Source organism: Canis lupus, chromosome 1 (assembly GCF_048164855.1).
Source record: "Canis lupus baileyi chromosome 1, mCanLup2.hap1, whole genome shotgun sequence".
NCBI lineage: Eukaryota > Metazoa > Chordata > Mammalia > Carnivora > Canidae > Canis > Canis lupus.
In genome coordinates, this window is record NC_132838.1 from 48,312,775 (window position 1) to 48,331,315 (window position 18,541).

The 18,541-nt window shown below is 40.7% G+C and overlaps 1 protein-coding gene across 9 annotated transcripts in view; it reads left to right on the forward strand.

The window, feature by feature from the left end:
* SNX9 (sorting nexin 9) overlaps positions 1–18,541 on the forward strand; it is a 114,136-nt gene that overhangs the window by 61,055 nt on the left and 34,540 nt on the right. For 5 of the 9 annotated variants that reach the window (XM_072829029.1, XM_072829009.1, XM_072829013.1 and 2 more), the window contains exons 5-8: positions 10,611–10,770; positions 13,102–13,267; positions 14,782–14,932; positions 18,283–18,367. In XM_072829029.1, coding sequence (XP_072685130.1) covers positions 10,611–10,770; positions 13,102–13,267; positions 14,782–14,932; positions 18,283–18,367 — 562 coding nt within the window. Of the gene's footprint in view, positions 1–5,311; positions 5,399–10,610; positions 10,771–13,101; positions 13,268–14,781; positions 14,933–18,282; positions 18,368–18,541 lie in introns of all 9 variants that reach the window. The other 4 variants (XM_072829046.1, XM_072829056.1, XM_072829071.1 and 1 more) reach the window with 2 other exon arrangements.

Sequence of the window (18,541 nt, forward strand, 5' to 3'; positions counted from 1 at the left end):
CATTCCTTTACAGGAAATCCTCTGGGATTGTTAATTATTTTTTAACCATTTAGATATTAAATAAATGCTCAAAGTTAAGTGGGTATTTAGGGAAATGACATTTTTTCAGAGATTTTTCAATGTAATATTTGTTGTGAAGGATTTTTAATTGGTTAAGGGATAAGGAAAGCAATAGTAATTTTATGTTAGAACTACGTTTTGCTTTCTCATTTCTCAAAAAGTCCATTTTTAGGCCATCTTAAGGCCATTTTGTAACTCACTTAAAAATAAATCAGCAGAAGATTGTTCCACATGGGTATTAAGTTTGCTTATTATTTCATTATCTCAAATAAGATCTGTAATGCCATAGACTTCTCATAATTGCTTATTGAGATTTCCTCCTTACATAATCCTATTGGAAAGGTTCTCTCTGCCTCCCCACCCCCACATGAATCCCTTTTAATGGGTTATAGGACTTTGTAAGGAAGGTTGTAGACGTAGACGTCTGTTTAAAGGATCTGCTGACATTTTTCTCCAGAACTGCATCAGGCCAGTGATACTAACTTTCCATGCTTTTTTTTTTTTTTTTTAATTACAGATCCTTGCTTTGTATAAGACAGCTTTATGCATTTAGGGAGCCTTTCCAAAAGTACATGCCGTGACATTCATTGTTGAGGGTGGTTTGTGATTGTTGTTTGTTTCCATCTAACAGGAAACAAATGACAAAAGCGAAGGGTTTGTTTTGTTTTGTTTTTTACCTTAACATTGCTTTGATGAAGGGCCAGCCAGCATTGTTTATAACACAACCCATCATTAGAAGTGTCCGTCTGCCCATCTCTCATGGACCTTAATTAGATCCATCTGGAAGCTACTTGTAGCATCATCCTGTTTGGAACATAAAGCTACCTATTTTAAGACTTTGTGCTAACAAAATAAGTAAACTCTCCAAACTTATACAAATATTTCCCATTTCTTAAGACAAATTAATAAAATAAGTTTTAATTTTTTGTATTTAAAAAATAAATACCTGGAGTTGACATCTGAGGGTTCAGAATTTGAATTAACAAAGGTTTGTTAAACCGGTTAAACTTTTTGGGTAATTTCCAGTCAGTACAAAGAGTTTAGTTGGTTCTGGTGATCTAACCTCATTTTTAAAAATATGTACAGGTTTTCTATTCTGACCAGTGGTTTTGTGAAATTAGTAGAGGTTCATCTGAATTTGATAAATTATAATTAGATAATGCCCTATGAGCCAAAGATCTATAAGGAACAAAACTGAAAATTTTACAAATTCTTCTACATTCTGAGCAGAAATGGTTAGGCTCTTTACATAAGAGAATTTTATACCCTCTGTAGGCCCTTTTGGGAGAAAGCATTCAATCTTTGTCAGAAACTGTTGAACTATTCTTGGGCATCACAGTATTTGCCTTCTGTTCCTACTCCCTAATACAATTGGCACACTGTCATTACATGTCTGATGCAGGAGAAATATCAAATAAAAACTTTGGTACCTCAGTTATGCAGATGAGTTGTCAAAACAAAAGAATAAAAAAAAAAACATAAATAGCCTCAGCCTTCACAGAGCAAGCAACTTTATTTTCATTCCTATTGCATATCCCAGGACAAAGTCTTGCCCTAGAAGTTTCTAGTTACAAAATTCCTTCCTTCCATCTTTGCTTCCAAGCAGGAGACCATGTATGAGGATGTAGTGGAATGAGAGGCCACAGCAGGATTAGCCTGCTGACAACAAACGGAACGTATGAACATGTGCCAGAGGCACAGCAAGACTCCCTTATGTGGTCACAAGGGGAACCCTCAAATGCTTCCACGGCCTCTCCTCCAAGGTAACAGTATAGTTGTGAGCCCAAAATTCAGGACTTCTCTTACCTGGCACACGTATCAGACCAAGTAGTCTTCATGACTTATATTGATTTGAGCATCTCCTCTAAGGAAACCAGGTGGGCAGCTGGAGCCGTGACCACTCATTGGTTTCTTTGAGCCACCAGATATCCTTTGGACTTTTGTTTGCTGGTTTGGTAGAAAGCCAAACAGAAAGCAACCTTAATGAAATATGTGTTATCTTTTTCATTCTCAGACCTCAGTCACCCTCAATGTCCGGCCTAGATTAGGAGAACACACAGAGAAACAGTAGTGGACTTATTACCCTTCTCCACATCTTGTCCCAGTAGCTCATGTGTGGCTGCTGTTCTAATGTGTGCAGTGAAAGTTGTCCTTCTCAGACCACGTCTTGTCTGCTTACTGGGAGACCAGTGAATGAGTAGATTTCACCACTGTTATCCAAATAAGCCCTTGCCCTGTTGTCAGAAGTAGGAGTTTGCTTCTTACTGGCCCAGGGTCCCCTAAGGATGTCATATAAGAAGCAACAAAAACAAAACCAGAACCCGTCATTTTTGTGGACTAGTGTTTTTATTTTCTTTAAAAATAATTTTTAAGAACCCTTTATTATTATAGAAGCAGTACATACACACTATAGAATATTGGAAACGTCAGGCTAGCAAAAAGAAAAACATCACATCCCAAACATGCACTGCTGTTTACACTTGGCATATACCTTATTTTTCCCACGTGAACATGGTTATCCACGTGTATACCAATACGAGGCACAGATGATACATACCATTTATAACCTTTTAAACATTGACGATCCTTTTCACTAAATTTTCATCTTACATAATATCCAGACCAATTTTAATTTTCCAGCAGACCCCATAATGTCCTCCACAGCCTTTTTATGAACTGGAGTTTAGCATAGGACCAACTGTTATGTCTGGTTACATCCATCATGGTCCTTCACATGTCACGTGTCTGCTTTCTTTTTTACTCTGACACAGCCAGTTTCCCTGTAGGATTCCCATCTCATGGATTTGTCAGATTGTCCCTTTGGTATCATCCACATTGTTCCTCTATTCTCTGTGCTTCCTGTAAGCTGGGAGTTGTACCTAAAGGCTCAGAGAATTCAGAGTGAACATTTGGGGCAAGAATATACCATAGAGTTGACATCAGAAGACATGTCTGGTCAGCCCACTGGTACTGATCAGAATGACCTCAGGTCACAGGTCAGGTTTATGACAGTCTTGTGCTTCCACTGTCTAGTTCTCTTTGCTCATGACCAGAAGGTAATCTGCCTGGTGTTAATTCGGTGTATTAACCATTCGCCTAACGGTTTACCACCAGTTGATAATCATTGCCTGAATCAGTAAGGCTATTTCTTCCACATTAGCTGAGGTGACTTCCTTCTGTACAATAGCACTTTTCCTTTACTAGTTGGAGCACTTACTACCTTGGAAAACAGTTTCTACTGGAATTAGGTATAGATGTCTGATTCTTTCCCTTAAGCTATCAGTTTCCCAGGTAAGAAGTTGCTCTAACAGCTGCCTCAGGTGGCAACAAATGAGTTTTCCTGTCTTTGTTTTTTTTGTTACTGTTGTGAACCTACAGGTTTCCATTGATCCAGTGTGTTCCCTCCAATGTGGGTTTTTCTTTTTTATGCTTGAAATTATCATCCCTTGGAAGCCCATTCAAAGTGTTTCCTCTCTCTCAATATCTGGAAGCTTTTTTGCTCTTAAATATTATTGCTGATTCTGTTAATCTGTGTCATTACTGGGTCAGTTTTGATTGATTTTTCTCATTATGGCTCATATTTTTCTGCTGCTTTTTGTGCCTGGTGAATTTTTTTTTTTTTTTTTTTTTTTTTTTTTTTTTTGCCTGGTGACTTTTTTATTGGAGGGCAGACCTGGTGATTTTTACCTTGTTATATGTTGGGTATTTTTGTATTCCCATAAATATTTGGGGGTCTTGTTCTGGCACACGGTTAAGTTATGTAGAAATAGTTTAATCCTCTCACATTATTTTTAAGCTTTTTCAAGTGGGACCAGAGCAACGTTTGGGGGTATTTTTGCCTCTCTACTGAGGCAAAGCCCTTTTTAGTACTGTACCTGATGCCCTGTGACTCAGGAGGTTTTCTCTTCTGGCTGGTAAGAATCACACTGTGCAAGAGAGAGACTTAATCCTTTCGTGTGGTACACTGACTAGGATGAGCCCAAGACTTGGGGGCCCCTCTGCACATCTGCAGAGGGCTCTCTGTGCAGCTCTCTCCCCTTTGGCACTCTGCCCTGGGCTCCCCTTTCTGTCTCCTTCATTTACAGGAACCACTGGTCTTTGTACGGGTTCCTCATCCCTGATCCATGACCTGGAGAGTCTCTCTAGGCAGGAGCAGGTCCTTTGTTGCCTGGTGTCCAGTGACTGGGAAACGGTTTCATATGTTTTGTCTACTGTTGTTGTCTTTTTAAAATAGTTTTAGTGTAAGTGGAAAACTGAATCATCTTGATGGTCTGCTTTGTATATTAATTTTCCAAAGTCAAGTTTATTTACATGTATGAAATGGAAATAATACCACCAGCTTACTTAATGAGAGAGTTGTATCTGAAAAGTGCATTCTCAAAACACCATGTGAACTTTCTAGTAATGACTTCCCTACTGGGTAGTTGTGGACTGAGACTTGAAGCCTGGAAACTCGGCTCCATAGCCACCCTTTTTTTTTATATATATTTTTTATTTATTCATGAGAGACACACACAGAGAGGGGCAGAGACACAGGCAGAGGGAGAAGCAGGCTCCATGGAGGGAGCCCAACGTGGGACTCGATCCCGGGTCTCCAAGATCATGCCCTGGGCTGAAGGTGGCACTAAACCGCTGAGCCACCGGGGGGGCTGCCCATAGCTGTCCTTGACAGCGATGCCATTTTGGCCACTGATTATCTTCATGGGAATGTATCCGTTACCTGTTCTCACAACGATGCTGCATACTGAGCCAGTGAGAACCTCAGGAGCACACACCAGAGACCTTTGCTGCTGTGTGCGTGGCCTGGCTGGCTATCCTGTGCCCTCGCCTGGGCTTGCTAGGTTTCACTGTGACACCGTGGTTCCTTTGTGTCAACCAGGTGCTATTGAAAACACTGGTTCAACATCTTAATATTTTCAAAAGCTTGGCTTTGTGTTTCCTCTGGAGTCTCTTTCACTGACTATATGACTTGCATGAAATTTGTTCTATCCCTCCTGTGCTGCTTATGATTATTTTTAGTGCTTCCGTGATACGGTGATGTGACCACAGCAGGCTCTAGAATGTGCATTGATGATAAGCCACTCCTATACAGTTGGGGCTTTGCTTTTGCATGCAGTGTTTCTGAATGAACAGCATGCAAGAATGTTCTAGTGAACCTAGCCCTGCCATGAATTTGCTGTTTCTAGTTAAAAGCTATGGTATGCTCTTTTTTTTTTTTCTTCCACTTACTGAGCACCCTTTTTGTTTTAAGGTGGATATTTTGGCTCAGATTGGTTGTATTGAAAGTCTCAGCCAGTCACCACCTTCTTCACCTTCTCCTTCTCCCACCATAAATAAGGTAAAATTCAAACCTGAATGCAAGAGGAAATAAATGTTTGAAACCCCTCAGAGTAACTTTTTCCACAAGTGAGGTGACTGTTTCAGGTGAAATATCTCCCTGAAGGCCTTCTTGGGGCATGGAGACCTACAGGTAGAATAGGTAGGATTTAGAAGAGCAGCCGGGATTTGCTCCTAGCAGAACTTGTCACTGAGACTTGATTGAGGATGATTCCATGGGCCTCAAGAGCTAATGATGGGTTCTTACTCATGTGGTTGACAGTCAGGAGCTGTTCAGTACCATAAGGGCGGGAGAGGAAGAGAATGAAGACCTGGCAAGAGGAGAGAGGAAGGAAAGCCTGAAGAAAGGGAGAGAAGAGGTTTGCTCTGGGTTTGAAGCCTCAGCTCAGGAGCAGAATGGGTTGTTTGGCAAAATGCCTGTGGTTGGTGGGGGCACAAGGATTTTGGGTTTGAAGGCAAAGTTGGAGGCCACAGGCTCATTAAACCATCATTGTAGCCAGGAGGGGTTGGGCTTTGAAGGATCTAGCATCTAGCACCCGGAAAATGTTTGTGCTGCCGAGTGCCCCAAGAATTAAGAGTTGCTGTTGAACTTTATGGTGAGCCATTTGTCTTCTTCCTTTCTTTCATGTTTCTGAAGGAAACAGATCATTGGCTAAAATAGAAAACATCTCAAGTGGCTGTTATCACCTCTTTGATTAAGTTTCTTTATTAACGTGATCTAGTGTTGAAACCATGGGAAATAATAGCTTCTGATCTTTTCCCCTAAAGTGTAAACTAATAGGTGAGCTATTTACATGGGGATTTACTCAAAGAACTGCTAGTGTTCATTCTTTCCCTTATATTCTAGGTGAACCACCATGTAATGATGAACCACCATGTAATGAACCACTACTCTACTGAATGCAAACTATGGGTCAGGCCATGTTTTGTTTTAAGTGCTTTATATGCATTATATCATTTAATCCTTATAAAGCTGCTATGAGGAAGTTACGTTATTATATCTATTTTATAAGTGTGGAAACTTATAAAAAGAAAGAAAGGTGAAGTAAGTTGCCCAAGGTCATGTAGCTAGTATGTGATAAAGCCAGGATTCAAACCTAGACAGCTCTAAGAGCCTCTTAACCTCTTAACCTCTTAACCACTGTGCCCACATGAAATAGCAAGTCAAATCCTACAGTTTCATTAGGGGATTGAAAATTCACCCAGTGGACTGGTATTCTTATCCTGGCCCCTTCTTACTCCATATTATATATTTGGAAGATGCACAGCTTTCCTCTGGTGATCATCTCATGAATGCCCATCACTGCCTACCCCTGCATGGCCACTCTGGCTCCATTCTGTGGCCCTTCTGGCTCTACAGCTACCTTATGTTATAAATCCTTTTAGTGGATAATTTAAATGTCCTGTGACATAAGGCCAGTATAAATGAATTTCTCTATTTGCCGTATGAGGTTAGGATAGGATAGCCCTTAAATTTAGAATGCTAGGTCAGCAGAAAGTGTTGCTCTTGGCCATAAGGAGCATTTAATTTAGTCGGCATGGGGGCTGGGAGAGCATCAGACATATCAGCCAGCTCGGTGCAAGGCAGATTAATATACATTCATGATAGAGATTCAAACAAACATGCTTTGAGAGTGTGTTATACAACAAATAATTTACTAAGAATTGACTACATGCCAGGCCCCAATGTTCATAGGCAACAGGAAATGCTGGTGACCCTGATGGACACAGTGCTTCTCTGTGTCCCCTGCATACACTGTAATGGAGTTCAGAAGACAGAATGAGTGTATGAACAGATTGTTGGGTTTTCCAACATTTTGTTAAAATTTGAAGCATATAGGGATCCCTGGGTGGCGCAGCGGTTTAGCACCTGCCTTTGGCCCAGGGCACGATCCTGGAGACCTGGGATCGAATCCCACGTCAGGCTCCCGGTGCATGGAGCCTGCTTCTCCCTCTGCCTGTGTCTCTGCCTCTCCCTCTCTCTCACTGTGTGCCTATCATAAATAAAATAAAATAAAATAAAAATTTGAAGCATCGAGAAGTTAAATTCATTTCCTAGTGAATAATCATGTACTCGCCTTCTAGATTTTACCATTAACATTTTATTGTTCTTGACATTTTCTTTTTTTTTTTTTTTTTTTTTTTTTTTTTTTTTTTTTTTTTTTTATTGGTGTTCAATTTACTAACATACAGAATAACACCCAGTGCCCGTCACCCATTCACTCCCACCCCCCGCCCTCCTCCCCTTCTACCACCCCTAGTTCGTTTCCCAGAGTTAGCAGTCTTTATGTTCTGTCTCCCTTTCTGATATTTCCCACACATTTTTTCTCCCTTCCCTTATTTTCCCTTACATTTTATTGTTCTTGCCTTGTCACACATCTGTCCATCCTCTATCCATCTATGTCTGTCTGATTCTTCCAGCTTTTCTACACTATGCTGATAAGGCCTTTATACCTTGGAAGTCATTGCCATTTTAAGAGAATGGTAGTGTCACGTGTTGAAAATGATTCATTTGTGATCAACCACAGCAGGTTATTTTTCTAGAAAAGACACAAGTCACTGAACATAAGGAAAATCTGATTTCCTTCTTTGTGAAAAAAATGTGTCTGTCAAGAATAATACATATTTCCTACAAATCATCAAGAACATCATTTAAAAAAAAAAATCCAGGGTGCCTGGGTGGCTCAGTCAGTTAAGTATCCGACTCTTGATCTCAGGTTGGATCTTGATCTCAGGGTCATAAGTTCAAGCCCCACATTGGGCTCTTCGCTGGATGTGGAGTCTACTTAAAATAATAACAACAAAGCCAGTCACAAAAGCCTTAAAAAAAGAAGAAGAATATCATATTAACCACTTTAAATAAAAAAAAAGTGAGTCCTTGCCACTTTATGTAAAGCATTTTGAGAATCTTTTGGGGGAAGTGTTTTTAAAATAAGACATAAGTTACTAGTGGAAGTGAGCATCTGATACAAAGTAACTCCAGTAGGAGACTGACTTTGGGAGAATGTGAGGCCAGCAGGCTCTGAGGCCAGGCCCTGAGTAGGGCAGGACTTTGACAACATTTGAGAAACTGAGGAAGAAGGCTTTGCATGCAGATAGAGTATAGCGTGAGCAAAGGCAAAGATACAGGAAAGTTTGAGAGGGTGAAGATTGAAGTGTAGTGAGGATCAGTGGTGAGGAATGAGAATGGGAGTATGATGGAAAGATAAGTTCGGTCTTGACTCGTGGACTGAGGAGTTCAGAATTTATTCCACCAGGTTCTTAATCACATGGTTGACAGAGAATAGTAAGTATTTGATACAAATGATCAAGAACAACATATTAAAAAAAAAAGTCAGGGTATGTTTGGTACCATGAAAGATGGACAAGGAAGAGGATGAGGACCTGGCAGGAGACGAGAGAAAGGAAAGCCTGAAGAAAGGAGAGAAGAGGCCACTCTGGGTTTAAAGCCTTAGCTCAGGAGAAGAACCAATTGTTTGGCCAAAGGCCTGCAGTTGGGGGGACATGAGGGTTATTGGGTTGAGGGCAAAGAAGGTGGAGGCCACAGGGTCATTAAACCAGGTCATTGTAGCCAAGATGTTAGAGAAGGGGTTGGACTTAGAAGGATCTGGCACCCAGAAAATGTTTGTGCCAGGCGCCCCAGAGGGGATATTGGGGATTGAAAACTGAGAAGTCAGAGGCCAACTCATAGGAAGGTCGTTTGGAGAAAGAATGACGCAGGCAGTATGAGCTACTAGTAACTGATACTAGACGCTACTAGTAATTGATCTTAGAGGTGGGGCCCTGGAAGTCAGTGAAGACCATCTGAGCAACAGTGAGAAGTCTGTGATCAAAGTGGAGACATGTCCAATGGACACGCCTGGTTGCCTCAGCGGTTGAGCATCTGCCTTCAGTTTAGGGCGTGATCCCAGGATCCAGGATTGAGTTCCACATCGGGCTCCTTGCAGGAAGTCTGCTTCTCCCTCTGCCTGTGTCTCTGCCTCTCTCTCTCTCTCTCTCTCATAAATAAATAAAATGAAAGAAAGAGAAAGAAAGAAAGAGAAGAAAGAAAGAAAAGAAAAGAAAGAGAAGAAAGAAAGAAAAGAAAGAAAGATGCATCAGCAGGAGTCACCTTGAAGCAAGATAGAGGGAATGTCCCAGGAAAAAAACAACAGAGAAAGCAGCACATAGTTACTAGATTTGCCTCTAAGTATTTCATAACCTAGGCAGGGGCTGAGATCATATAGGTGACCAAATAATATACTTATTACTACAAGCAATTTATAAACAAAGTAGTTCGTTTATTTTTACCATAATTAATTTTTTTGTAAATTTCATTGACTTATTTTTAAATTTAAGTATAATTAGCAGAAAGTGTTATTTTAATTTCAGATCTAATGATACCACAATTCTGTACATTTCTTACTGTTCATCTTGATAAGTATCCTCTTGATCCCCTTCATAGATCACCAATCCCCTGCCCACCTCCTGTCTGGCAACCACTAGTTTGTTCTTTGTACTTAAGAGTCTTTTCTCGGTTGTCTTTCTTTCTCTTTGTTCGTTGTTGTTTTTTTTCTTTAATTCTGTACATGTATGAAATCATAAGATACTTGTGTTTCTCTGACTGTTTCACTTAACACTTAGCATAATACCTTCCAGCGTCATCCGTGTTCTTCAGATGGAAAAAAAAAATCATCCTTTTTGATGGCTGAGTAATACTCCTCTGTGTGTGTGTGTCTATATTCATCTATGGATGGACACGTGGCTGCTTCCATATCTTGGCTATGGTAAAAAAAAAAAAAGCCACAAGAAACACAGGGGTACCTATATCTTTTCAAATTAATGTTTTCATTTAAACACAATAGTTTTCAAAAGAACTTTTTTTTCCTTTTAAAAATACTTGCTCGGGGATCCCTGGGTGGCGCAGCGGTTTAGCGCCTGCCTTTGGCCCAGGGCGCGATCCTGGAGACCCGGGATCGAGTCCCCACATCAGGCTCCCGGTGCATGGAGCCTGCTTCTCCCTCTGCCTGTGTCTCTGCCTCTCTCTCTCTCTGTATGACTATCGTAAATAAAAAATAATAATAAAAAAAAAACACTTGCTCTGAATAGTTCACATCTGATGGTTTCCTTGATGTTGATGAAAATCTTTCTTTGCTGACATGATAGCCTTAACATCAGGCAGTGCTGAGCTTCAGTCTTCCTCTTGTACTTTATAACCCTTTGTTCCTTTTCAGTTTACATCCTATAACTCCAATTGGCCTTTCTGAATCTGAGGCAGGCTGCCTGGTGGCGAATTCTAGCCTGAGGTGTCCCGGCTGGCAAGACGTAGAACCAGAATTTCAGCCTGGCAGCCTGACCAGAAGCCTTGCCTCTGACTGTGCCTATCATTTCATGGTGAGGCCTACTCAGGACTTGATGGACATACTGGACAAATGAATGTCTGTATTTATTGTCCTCTTACTGTCCAGAATTTCTGTACTTATGGAAGTACTTATTCTGAAAATAAAACCTCATAGTTTAGAGTTTGGAGGGCACAGACTGTGTGTGTGTGTGTGTGTGTGTGTGTGTGTGTGTGTGTGTGTGTGTGTGTAGCTGAGTATAACTTCCTCCCTTAACGAAACCCACGGGAGGAAGGGATTCTCTTAAATGAAATGTGATTGTCAGGCCCTTAGCATGACTGCCGTCATTGACAGTATCCGCCAGAGGGGCTTGTGAGTATCACCATGTCAGCTGTAGATTCAGGAAATTCACAGGCATATGGATGAAATGTCCGCCTGCTGTTCATATTGGACTTAGAACAAAATCACTAGAAACTTCACTTTTTGTCTTGGAAGGTATAAGTGATTGAATGGAATCATACTTCCACGTGTGAAACATACACTCTGTTTTTTATGCTCCTGGTGTGCTGCAGGCAGTTGTCCCCCCATCTGTCAGTGAAGAATTTTAAAAAGTCCCACCATGATAGCATTCTAGAACATGAGGCTTATTAGCGTGGGTAACTTTCTTGCAAATCCCCCTCTCTTTCTCTACTTTTTTTTTTTTTAACATCAAATTTTTTTAATGTGAGAAAGGAGACTCAAATAAAGGGTAAATTTGCTATTCCAGGATCTTAGACAAATGGATTCAATATTGAAATTATTATTTTTTTTGTTTTTGAGGCACTATTTTGTTTCCTCTGAATTTATCTGTAAGTTTAAGTGATACAAGAGAAAATTGACACATTTTTCAAAATTTGACATTCTGGTGCAAAAATTTAGATTGTTTCACTTTTAAAATAATAAGCTGACGCTAAATTTCATGTGTGAAAATAAACCAATAAAAGATTTATGCTAAAGTGCTAATGGTATTCTGTGTAGTAGGCTCCCAGGTCACTTGGTATTTGTACAAACGGATTCCTAGGATACAAGAAAGAATCAAGAAGTAGGCCCAAGTCCAGTATATGATTAAGGTGACATTTCAACTCAGTGGGGGGAAAAGATGGATATTTTTTTTCATTAAATGATGCTAAGCCAACAGACTGACTACAAAAAAAAATTAAGTCAGATTCCCATATTATTATTTCTTCCACTGAAGGAAATTCCAGACAAATCAGAGATGCAACTATACAATCTCTTTGGAAAGCAATTTGACAAAATCTATCCACTGAAGAAGCACATTCTCATTACCCCACCAATTTCTCTTCTGGGAATTTCACATAAATGTATTGGACACATGGGGGATGGTGTATGAGGAGGTGCATTGCGGCATTATTTATGGTAGCAAAATGCTGAAAGCAGAATACATGAGCATCAGCATATGCTTGTTAGACTGTGGAAGTTAAACACAGCAGATGACATGGGGCCACAGGGAAGAGCCACATCACCTGTATGTGCTGATGGACCACGGAGAATGTGTCAGACCATTACATGAAAAAAACGAATACCAGTGCCCAGTGCAAAGTATAATTTGGGTCCACTTAGATGTTTAAAAGCAAAAAGGATCTCTGTGGGTGGGATGTTTGATTAAGTATATATAGGGAATTCCTTAGAGGTCGTTGTGTGGAGAGAATGGCAGCCTAAGTGGTAGACATATTTTTTTGAAGTGCATATCCTTTTGTTTTGCTCGAGTTTTTTTTTTTTTTTTTTAAACTGGGAAGGTATTACTTTTCGTATAAAAATAAAAACCTAGTCAAAAATACAATGGATTTACTCCAAAACAGTTAAAGTGAATCCAACAGACCCTCATCAGCATGTATAATCTCAAAAACATGGTCTAACTGAAAACAAGACAGCTTGAAAAGAGAGAAGTCCCATGTAATGTTGTGTAGGTCAGTTTTAAGAACATAAAAGTTATTTATGAATGTGTACATACCCAGTGGAGGATAAAAACGTCTGCAGGAATGGATATAGATTCAGAAAAGTAGTTGCTGGGAGTGATGGAAGGAGAAAGAGGGAGTAGAGCAGCCGCGTGTAATTGTTCCTTTGTTACTGGTTGTCGGGTTCCTCAGCAAATAGTGCCAAAGGTTAACAACAACAACAACAACAAATCAGGTTTTTGCTGCTTTTTGTGCTTTCCTTATCTATTTAAATGTAAAATTTATTATTTGAATTTAAAATTGTTTTGAACTTATGTTCGTTTTTCCAGCACCCCTATTGTATTTGATTGTTACATGATTCTTACTGAATTGAGTAATGCTTTTAAGAAGTCACAAATAATCTTTCTCCTTTTTTTTAACCCTAACAATAGGTCAGCAGCAGCAATGACCCCTGGTCAGCCTGGAATGCTTCCACATCTGGAAACTGGGACAGCACTGATGGGTGGGGAGCCAAGCCAGAGGGGGCCGCAGCGCAAAGAAACACCTCCAATAACTGGGACACCGCCTTTGGTCACCCCCAGGCCTACCAAGGACCAGGTGAGGAAGGGGGCTCTGCTGGTGATCAGCCCACCCTTAGAGTGACTAGGGAAGGCGTCCGAGTTAAAAATAGAATTTAATCAAAGGTGCGCTCTCAGGTACTCTTATTCACTAATAGCAAACCTAGATTTCTGGACTCAGAAGTGGGTAGTTGTTAATTATAATCTCTAGTCACAGCTTCCATCATCCATCGTAGAGTCACAAACGCTTACAGGGGCCAGGTGCGTGAGGCAGAACAGGCGGCCCAGTGGCTGCGGGAGACAGAAGGGGTCACCCTCCTGCTGCCAGCAGGTTGATGCCATTGTGGGAGACCCCCATTAATCTTCCTGGTCTCCACAGTACTGGAGACTAGAAATCTCCGTTTTTATGTCATCTTCCCACTCCAGAGTCTTAGCTGACACACATTTGTTTTAAAACCTTGGGCCAAAAAAATGTATATACAGATCGAGTATGACTTATCACCTGCTGGTTTATGACCTCTGACTTAATGGTTTTATCTTTTCCCTCACTACCTGGCTTTAATAGAAGTACAGAGGCAAAAGGAATCTGTAGAAGGGAAACAGTTCAAGAATTAAGCAAAAGGGTATTTATGTCTGGTCTGAAATTAAAAAGAGATCTGCCTCTCACTTTTTTTATGACCTGTGTATGAGCACATCACGCAGAAAATTGAATGTGCTGGTGACAGGGAACCTGTATGGAGGAGATGTGAAGGGTGCAGGGTCCTCTTGTAGCCCAGGAGCCATGAGTTAGCGGAAGGGCTATGACCCACCAGCTGACCTCTAGTTCTGTACTAGCTCAGCCCTTATCCTTCCAGTACATTCTGTTTTTCATTTTCATTTTGGCATTTGTCTCTCCGCTTCTCTTGGCACCCCTAGGGCAGAGACCCCAGGGCCTGATAGCAAGAGGACATGGGACCCATTCAGGAGGGAGACAAAGGCCCAGACAGTGGGAGAAGGAAGTGGCAGGGAAGGCTGGCAACAGTGTGCCCCCCAGAGACCACAGTTAGAGTAGGAGGCTGCAGGCGCTGCTGACTCCCCCATCTCATTTCTTCTCTTCCCCTTCCTTCTGCACACCCTTGTCCTTCCCTTACCGGCATTGTCATCAGTGTTAATTCCTTTTCAAGGATCTTTATGTCCCCCATCCTTCCTTCCCAGTGTTCATGATTGAAAGGGTGTTGGATCTGTTTATTTGCAGGTTTATAAAGTGAGAGGTATCCGTGTTCAGGCGTTGCCCTTTGGACCCACCACAGAGCTGCTCCTAGTCCACACCTCCCTGAAGTTACTTTGACAGCCTCATTGTTTCTGACTTGTCTTTTGCACTAAAAGGCAGAATCCGCAGTTGGAGCTCTGGAACCCACTAGAGAGCCTACACTGCACATCTGCCTTATAATCCTGTGCTACACCTTTTCTCCTCTCTTAATTGACTAACGCAGTCAGTAGCTACTGTCAGAAAATTAAGTGATTCAATGTTTATTCCATTTTTATTCACTGGTGATCTTCTGTGCGCACCCCTAGCAACTGGTGATGACGACGAGTGGGACGAAGACTGGGACGACCCCAAGTCGGCTGCTCCTTACTTCAAGGATTCAGAGTCAGCAGAAGCAGGGGGTGCTCAGCGGGGCAACAGCCGTGCCGGCTCCTCCTCCATGAAGCTGCCGCTCAACAAGTAGGTTCAAGGAGCATTGGGGAGTGCAAACTCCATGCCGAAACAGACAGGAGGTCCGAGGAGGCTTCCTCTTCTCTGGGATCTCTGAAGTTTGGGGTGTCATTTGATCATTTCTCTTTGGATCTTAGCTTTAGAAGCTTATTTAAAGAATTTTTTTTATCATTTTAAGGTGAAATACTTGTTTTGTTTAATGATCTGCCAAATACTGTTTTTACCTTAACATGTTGAGGTCTTGTTGATGTCACAGGAAAGCTAAAAATAACATTAATAATAATAACCCTCCTTTAAATGTTTTACTGTTTGTCGATCACTCACTGTGTGCCAGGCATCATGCAGAGTGGTTTCTATGTGCTGTCATGTGACCCTCGTATCCCTCTGTGGTGCATAGAATCTCTATTCCACTGTGGGAAAAACAGAAGCCCAGAGGGGTTAAGTGTCCAAGCTCACACAGATGATAAAGTGATTGAGTCAGGATCCCGATCAATCACTCAGTCTCTCAGCTACTCTGCCTGGTATGTTTTAAGACTTGATTTCACCTAGATTTCTCTTAGATTAAAACGATAAGAAGAGTTTGGAACAAGACTTGTAAGGTAGAATCCCCACAGGAAAGTATGTGAGAAGGGGTGAAAGTGGATGTAGCACTTTGGGATTCTCCAGGGGAGGGTCCTGGATGAGCCTGTAGTTCACCCCAGGGTAGCTAGAAGGAGCTAGAATTGATGACTTCCCTAAGAATCTTCAGATGCTCTCCTTACAGCAGTGTGTTTCATAAAGTTTTTCTAAACTTACTGCCACTTTTTCTCCGTGTTCCAAGTCCATGATTCAAAGCAGACAGAAAAGAATGTTAATATGTCTGGAAAAAGTTGCAAACATAAGGTTTGCTGTATATCTAGATGTCAGAGTCTGGATCTAGATCTACCTATATAAGTTTGAATCATCCCAGTTCCCCCTTAGTATATTTAAATAGCCTCAGGTGATTACAATGAGTTGTCTTTTAGCCACATATTATCCCTACTTATCACTTTCTTCCATTATGTATTTTCAGGCTTAGCTGCATGCATGATACAATTAGTCACTCATATTGACTGTATCCTAGTTCTTACAGTGGAATGTGAAGTATTCAGTGTGGTCTGCAGTGATGTAAAGTAGGGTGCTGTGTAAACTGAAGTATAAGAGCGTTTAAACCTGTTTGACTCTAAAGTATCTCTCAGTCCCATTTGGACAGTGAAGAAGCACTGACTCTGCATACACGTGTGTGGCCAGGAGTTCCTGGCGAGTGAGGCAGGGCTTTGCCTCCTGCCCAGGCTCCTGACCCTGCTTTCTCCTCCTCTCTGGGGCCCCACTGCTCTCTCGTCTGCTGTATGATCTTGGGCAAGTTGGGTAACCCTTTCGAACCTCAGTTTCCTTATCTCTGAAGTGAAGTGAAGGCTGGCTTTAATTTAAAATTCTGTCTGCCCAAAAACTTCAGTTCGGGCTGAAACCAAATCAAAGGAGTCTTAATTTGACCCGGAACCTCTGAGATGTGCCCCCACCCCCCTGCCTCTCATGCTGAGAGCTACTTAAAATCCTGTGTGTGTGTGTGTGTGTGTGTGTGTGTGTGTGTGTGTGTATTTAACTAGACTAATATATAAATGACTCACTCATAACAGTCATAAAAATTATTTAAGGTATTAATGTTTTTTAGCAGTTAATCCATTTTATATGACAGCTATATTCCAGTCATGGAACATAAACCTTACACTAGAGAAGGAGATTAGAAATTTAAGTGTATTTAGCATTATAAGAATCCATCCTGATAATACTCAAAGAATTAACAAATTGCACAGCCATTTGGTATTGAATGAGTCAGCCCTAGAGTTTTGCTGTGATCCCTGAGAATACTGAAGGAGGTATGAGATGGAACCTCTGCTCTCAGAAGCTTACAGTTTAGTCAAGGAATTGTCACTCTCTGTAATTCCCCAATTTTTCCATCTGTAGTTTCTAGCAAAAGTATAGACTCTTTAATAACTGTTCCAGATTAGTCCGTTGAGCATTTAGTGTATTCCCATAACTCGGCTAGGTCCTGGAAATACAAATACTTTCTCTAAGGTACTTCTAGTCTGCTGTAATGTGTAAATGGATCATGGTGATTAAGCATGATACATTATATACATAAGAATATAATGAATATAAAGAATGTTGAAGAAGCACAGAGAGAGCTGTACCCGAGGCTGTAGGGAATACTTTCAAAGAGATGATAACATAATTAGAAATAACTTTAATTTATGAGTATATATACTAGGCTCTTTATATAACTCTTTCATTTAATTCCCTTATTCATTTAATTCGCTTATTATCTTAAAAGGCAGGTCATATTCGTCCCATTCCTCACACAAGGAGACTAGAGCTCTAAAGGTCACATAGCTATTAATTGTTGGAGTTGGCATTCAAATCCAAGACCATCCAGCTCCCAGACCCCTCTTTGTTCTCTCTTGTATGAGCTGTGTTTAAAGATTGTCTAGAGGAAAGAGGATAGAGGTAAGTCATTTGAGGATGAAGGAGGGGCCCCTGAAACCATCACATTGGTCTTTAGTTTGCTATATCAATGAAATAGAAGTAGTGTAGCTGTTTTTTTGTAGAATTAATATTTCTTTCCCTAGTATAGGTATTTTGCTTCCTGAGAGTCTTTTTTTTTTTTCCATTTATTAAAAGCACTTCTAAAACCCAAATTAATCTTGCCCTACTTGTCCAAAATACTGCGTTGGACCACTGTATGTATATTCCAGCTTTTCTCCCAATTTTAGAATGTTTGGGGTCTCTTTACTGAGGAGACCCGTTTTCTTTTGTGTCTCATAAACCAGTTCTGAAGATGACTCTAAAAGGAAATGGCACAAGTGCTTATGAATGGTAACAGCTTTTTTGGAATAATTGTGGCCTCCTAGAGGGATTATGTTGAAAGGCAGCTTTAATTTGGATGCAGAAATGTTGGCGTGTGGCCACTGCCCCATGTATTCAACTCAAATGGCTATGCTTGCTACTTTGTCCTCCTGTGCCCTGGGGGACAATTTTCTAGGCTGCCCTTCACTCTTTGTAGGGTGATAGAGTGTTTTAGATCCAGTTAAGCAAATAGAGTACCCATAAATATCACACCTTCTGGAGTCAAACTGTTCTCTTACCAGATTAAGCCTAATTAAATGACTAATTGGCCATTGAACAATCTGATTACATTAGGTTTCATTTACCAGTTTCCTACTCCTGGTACATCTGAAAGGCAGAACAAGGTTAAAACTGTTGTATTTCAGTCTATGAGGACAAGAGTTGTAGAATTCTATGAGGAAAGACCTAAGACTCACGACATTTGTCTTCATGACTAGGTTTCCTGGATTTGCAAAACCTGGAATGGAACAGTATTTGTTGGCCAAGCAACTAGCAAAACCCAAAGAGAAAATTCCTATCATTGTAAGTTAGCTCATTTTTGTTTGCTTGCTTTGTTTCTAATTAAGCTCTTTTATAATACCTTAAAGTTAAGAGGGTTATTAGTCTTCTGGAGGGTATTTTTTAACAGATTTAATGTTCCACATAACTGACAATATATATTAGTATTGTAAGAATGCTAAAGATAATTAGCATTAA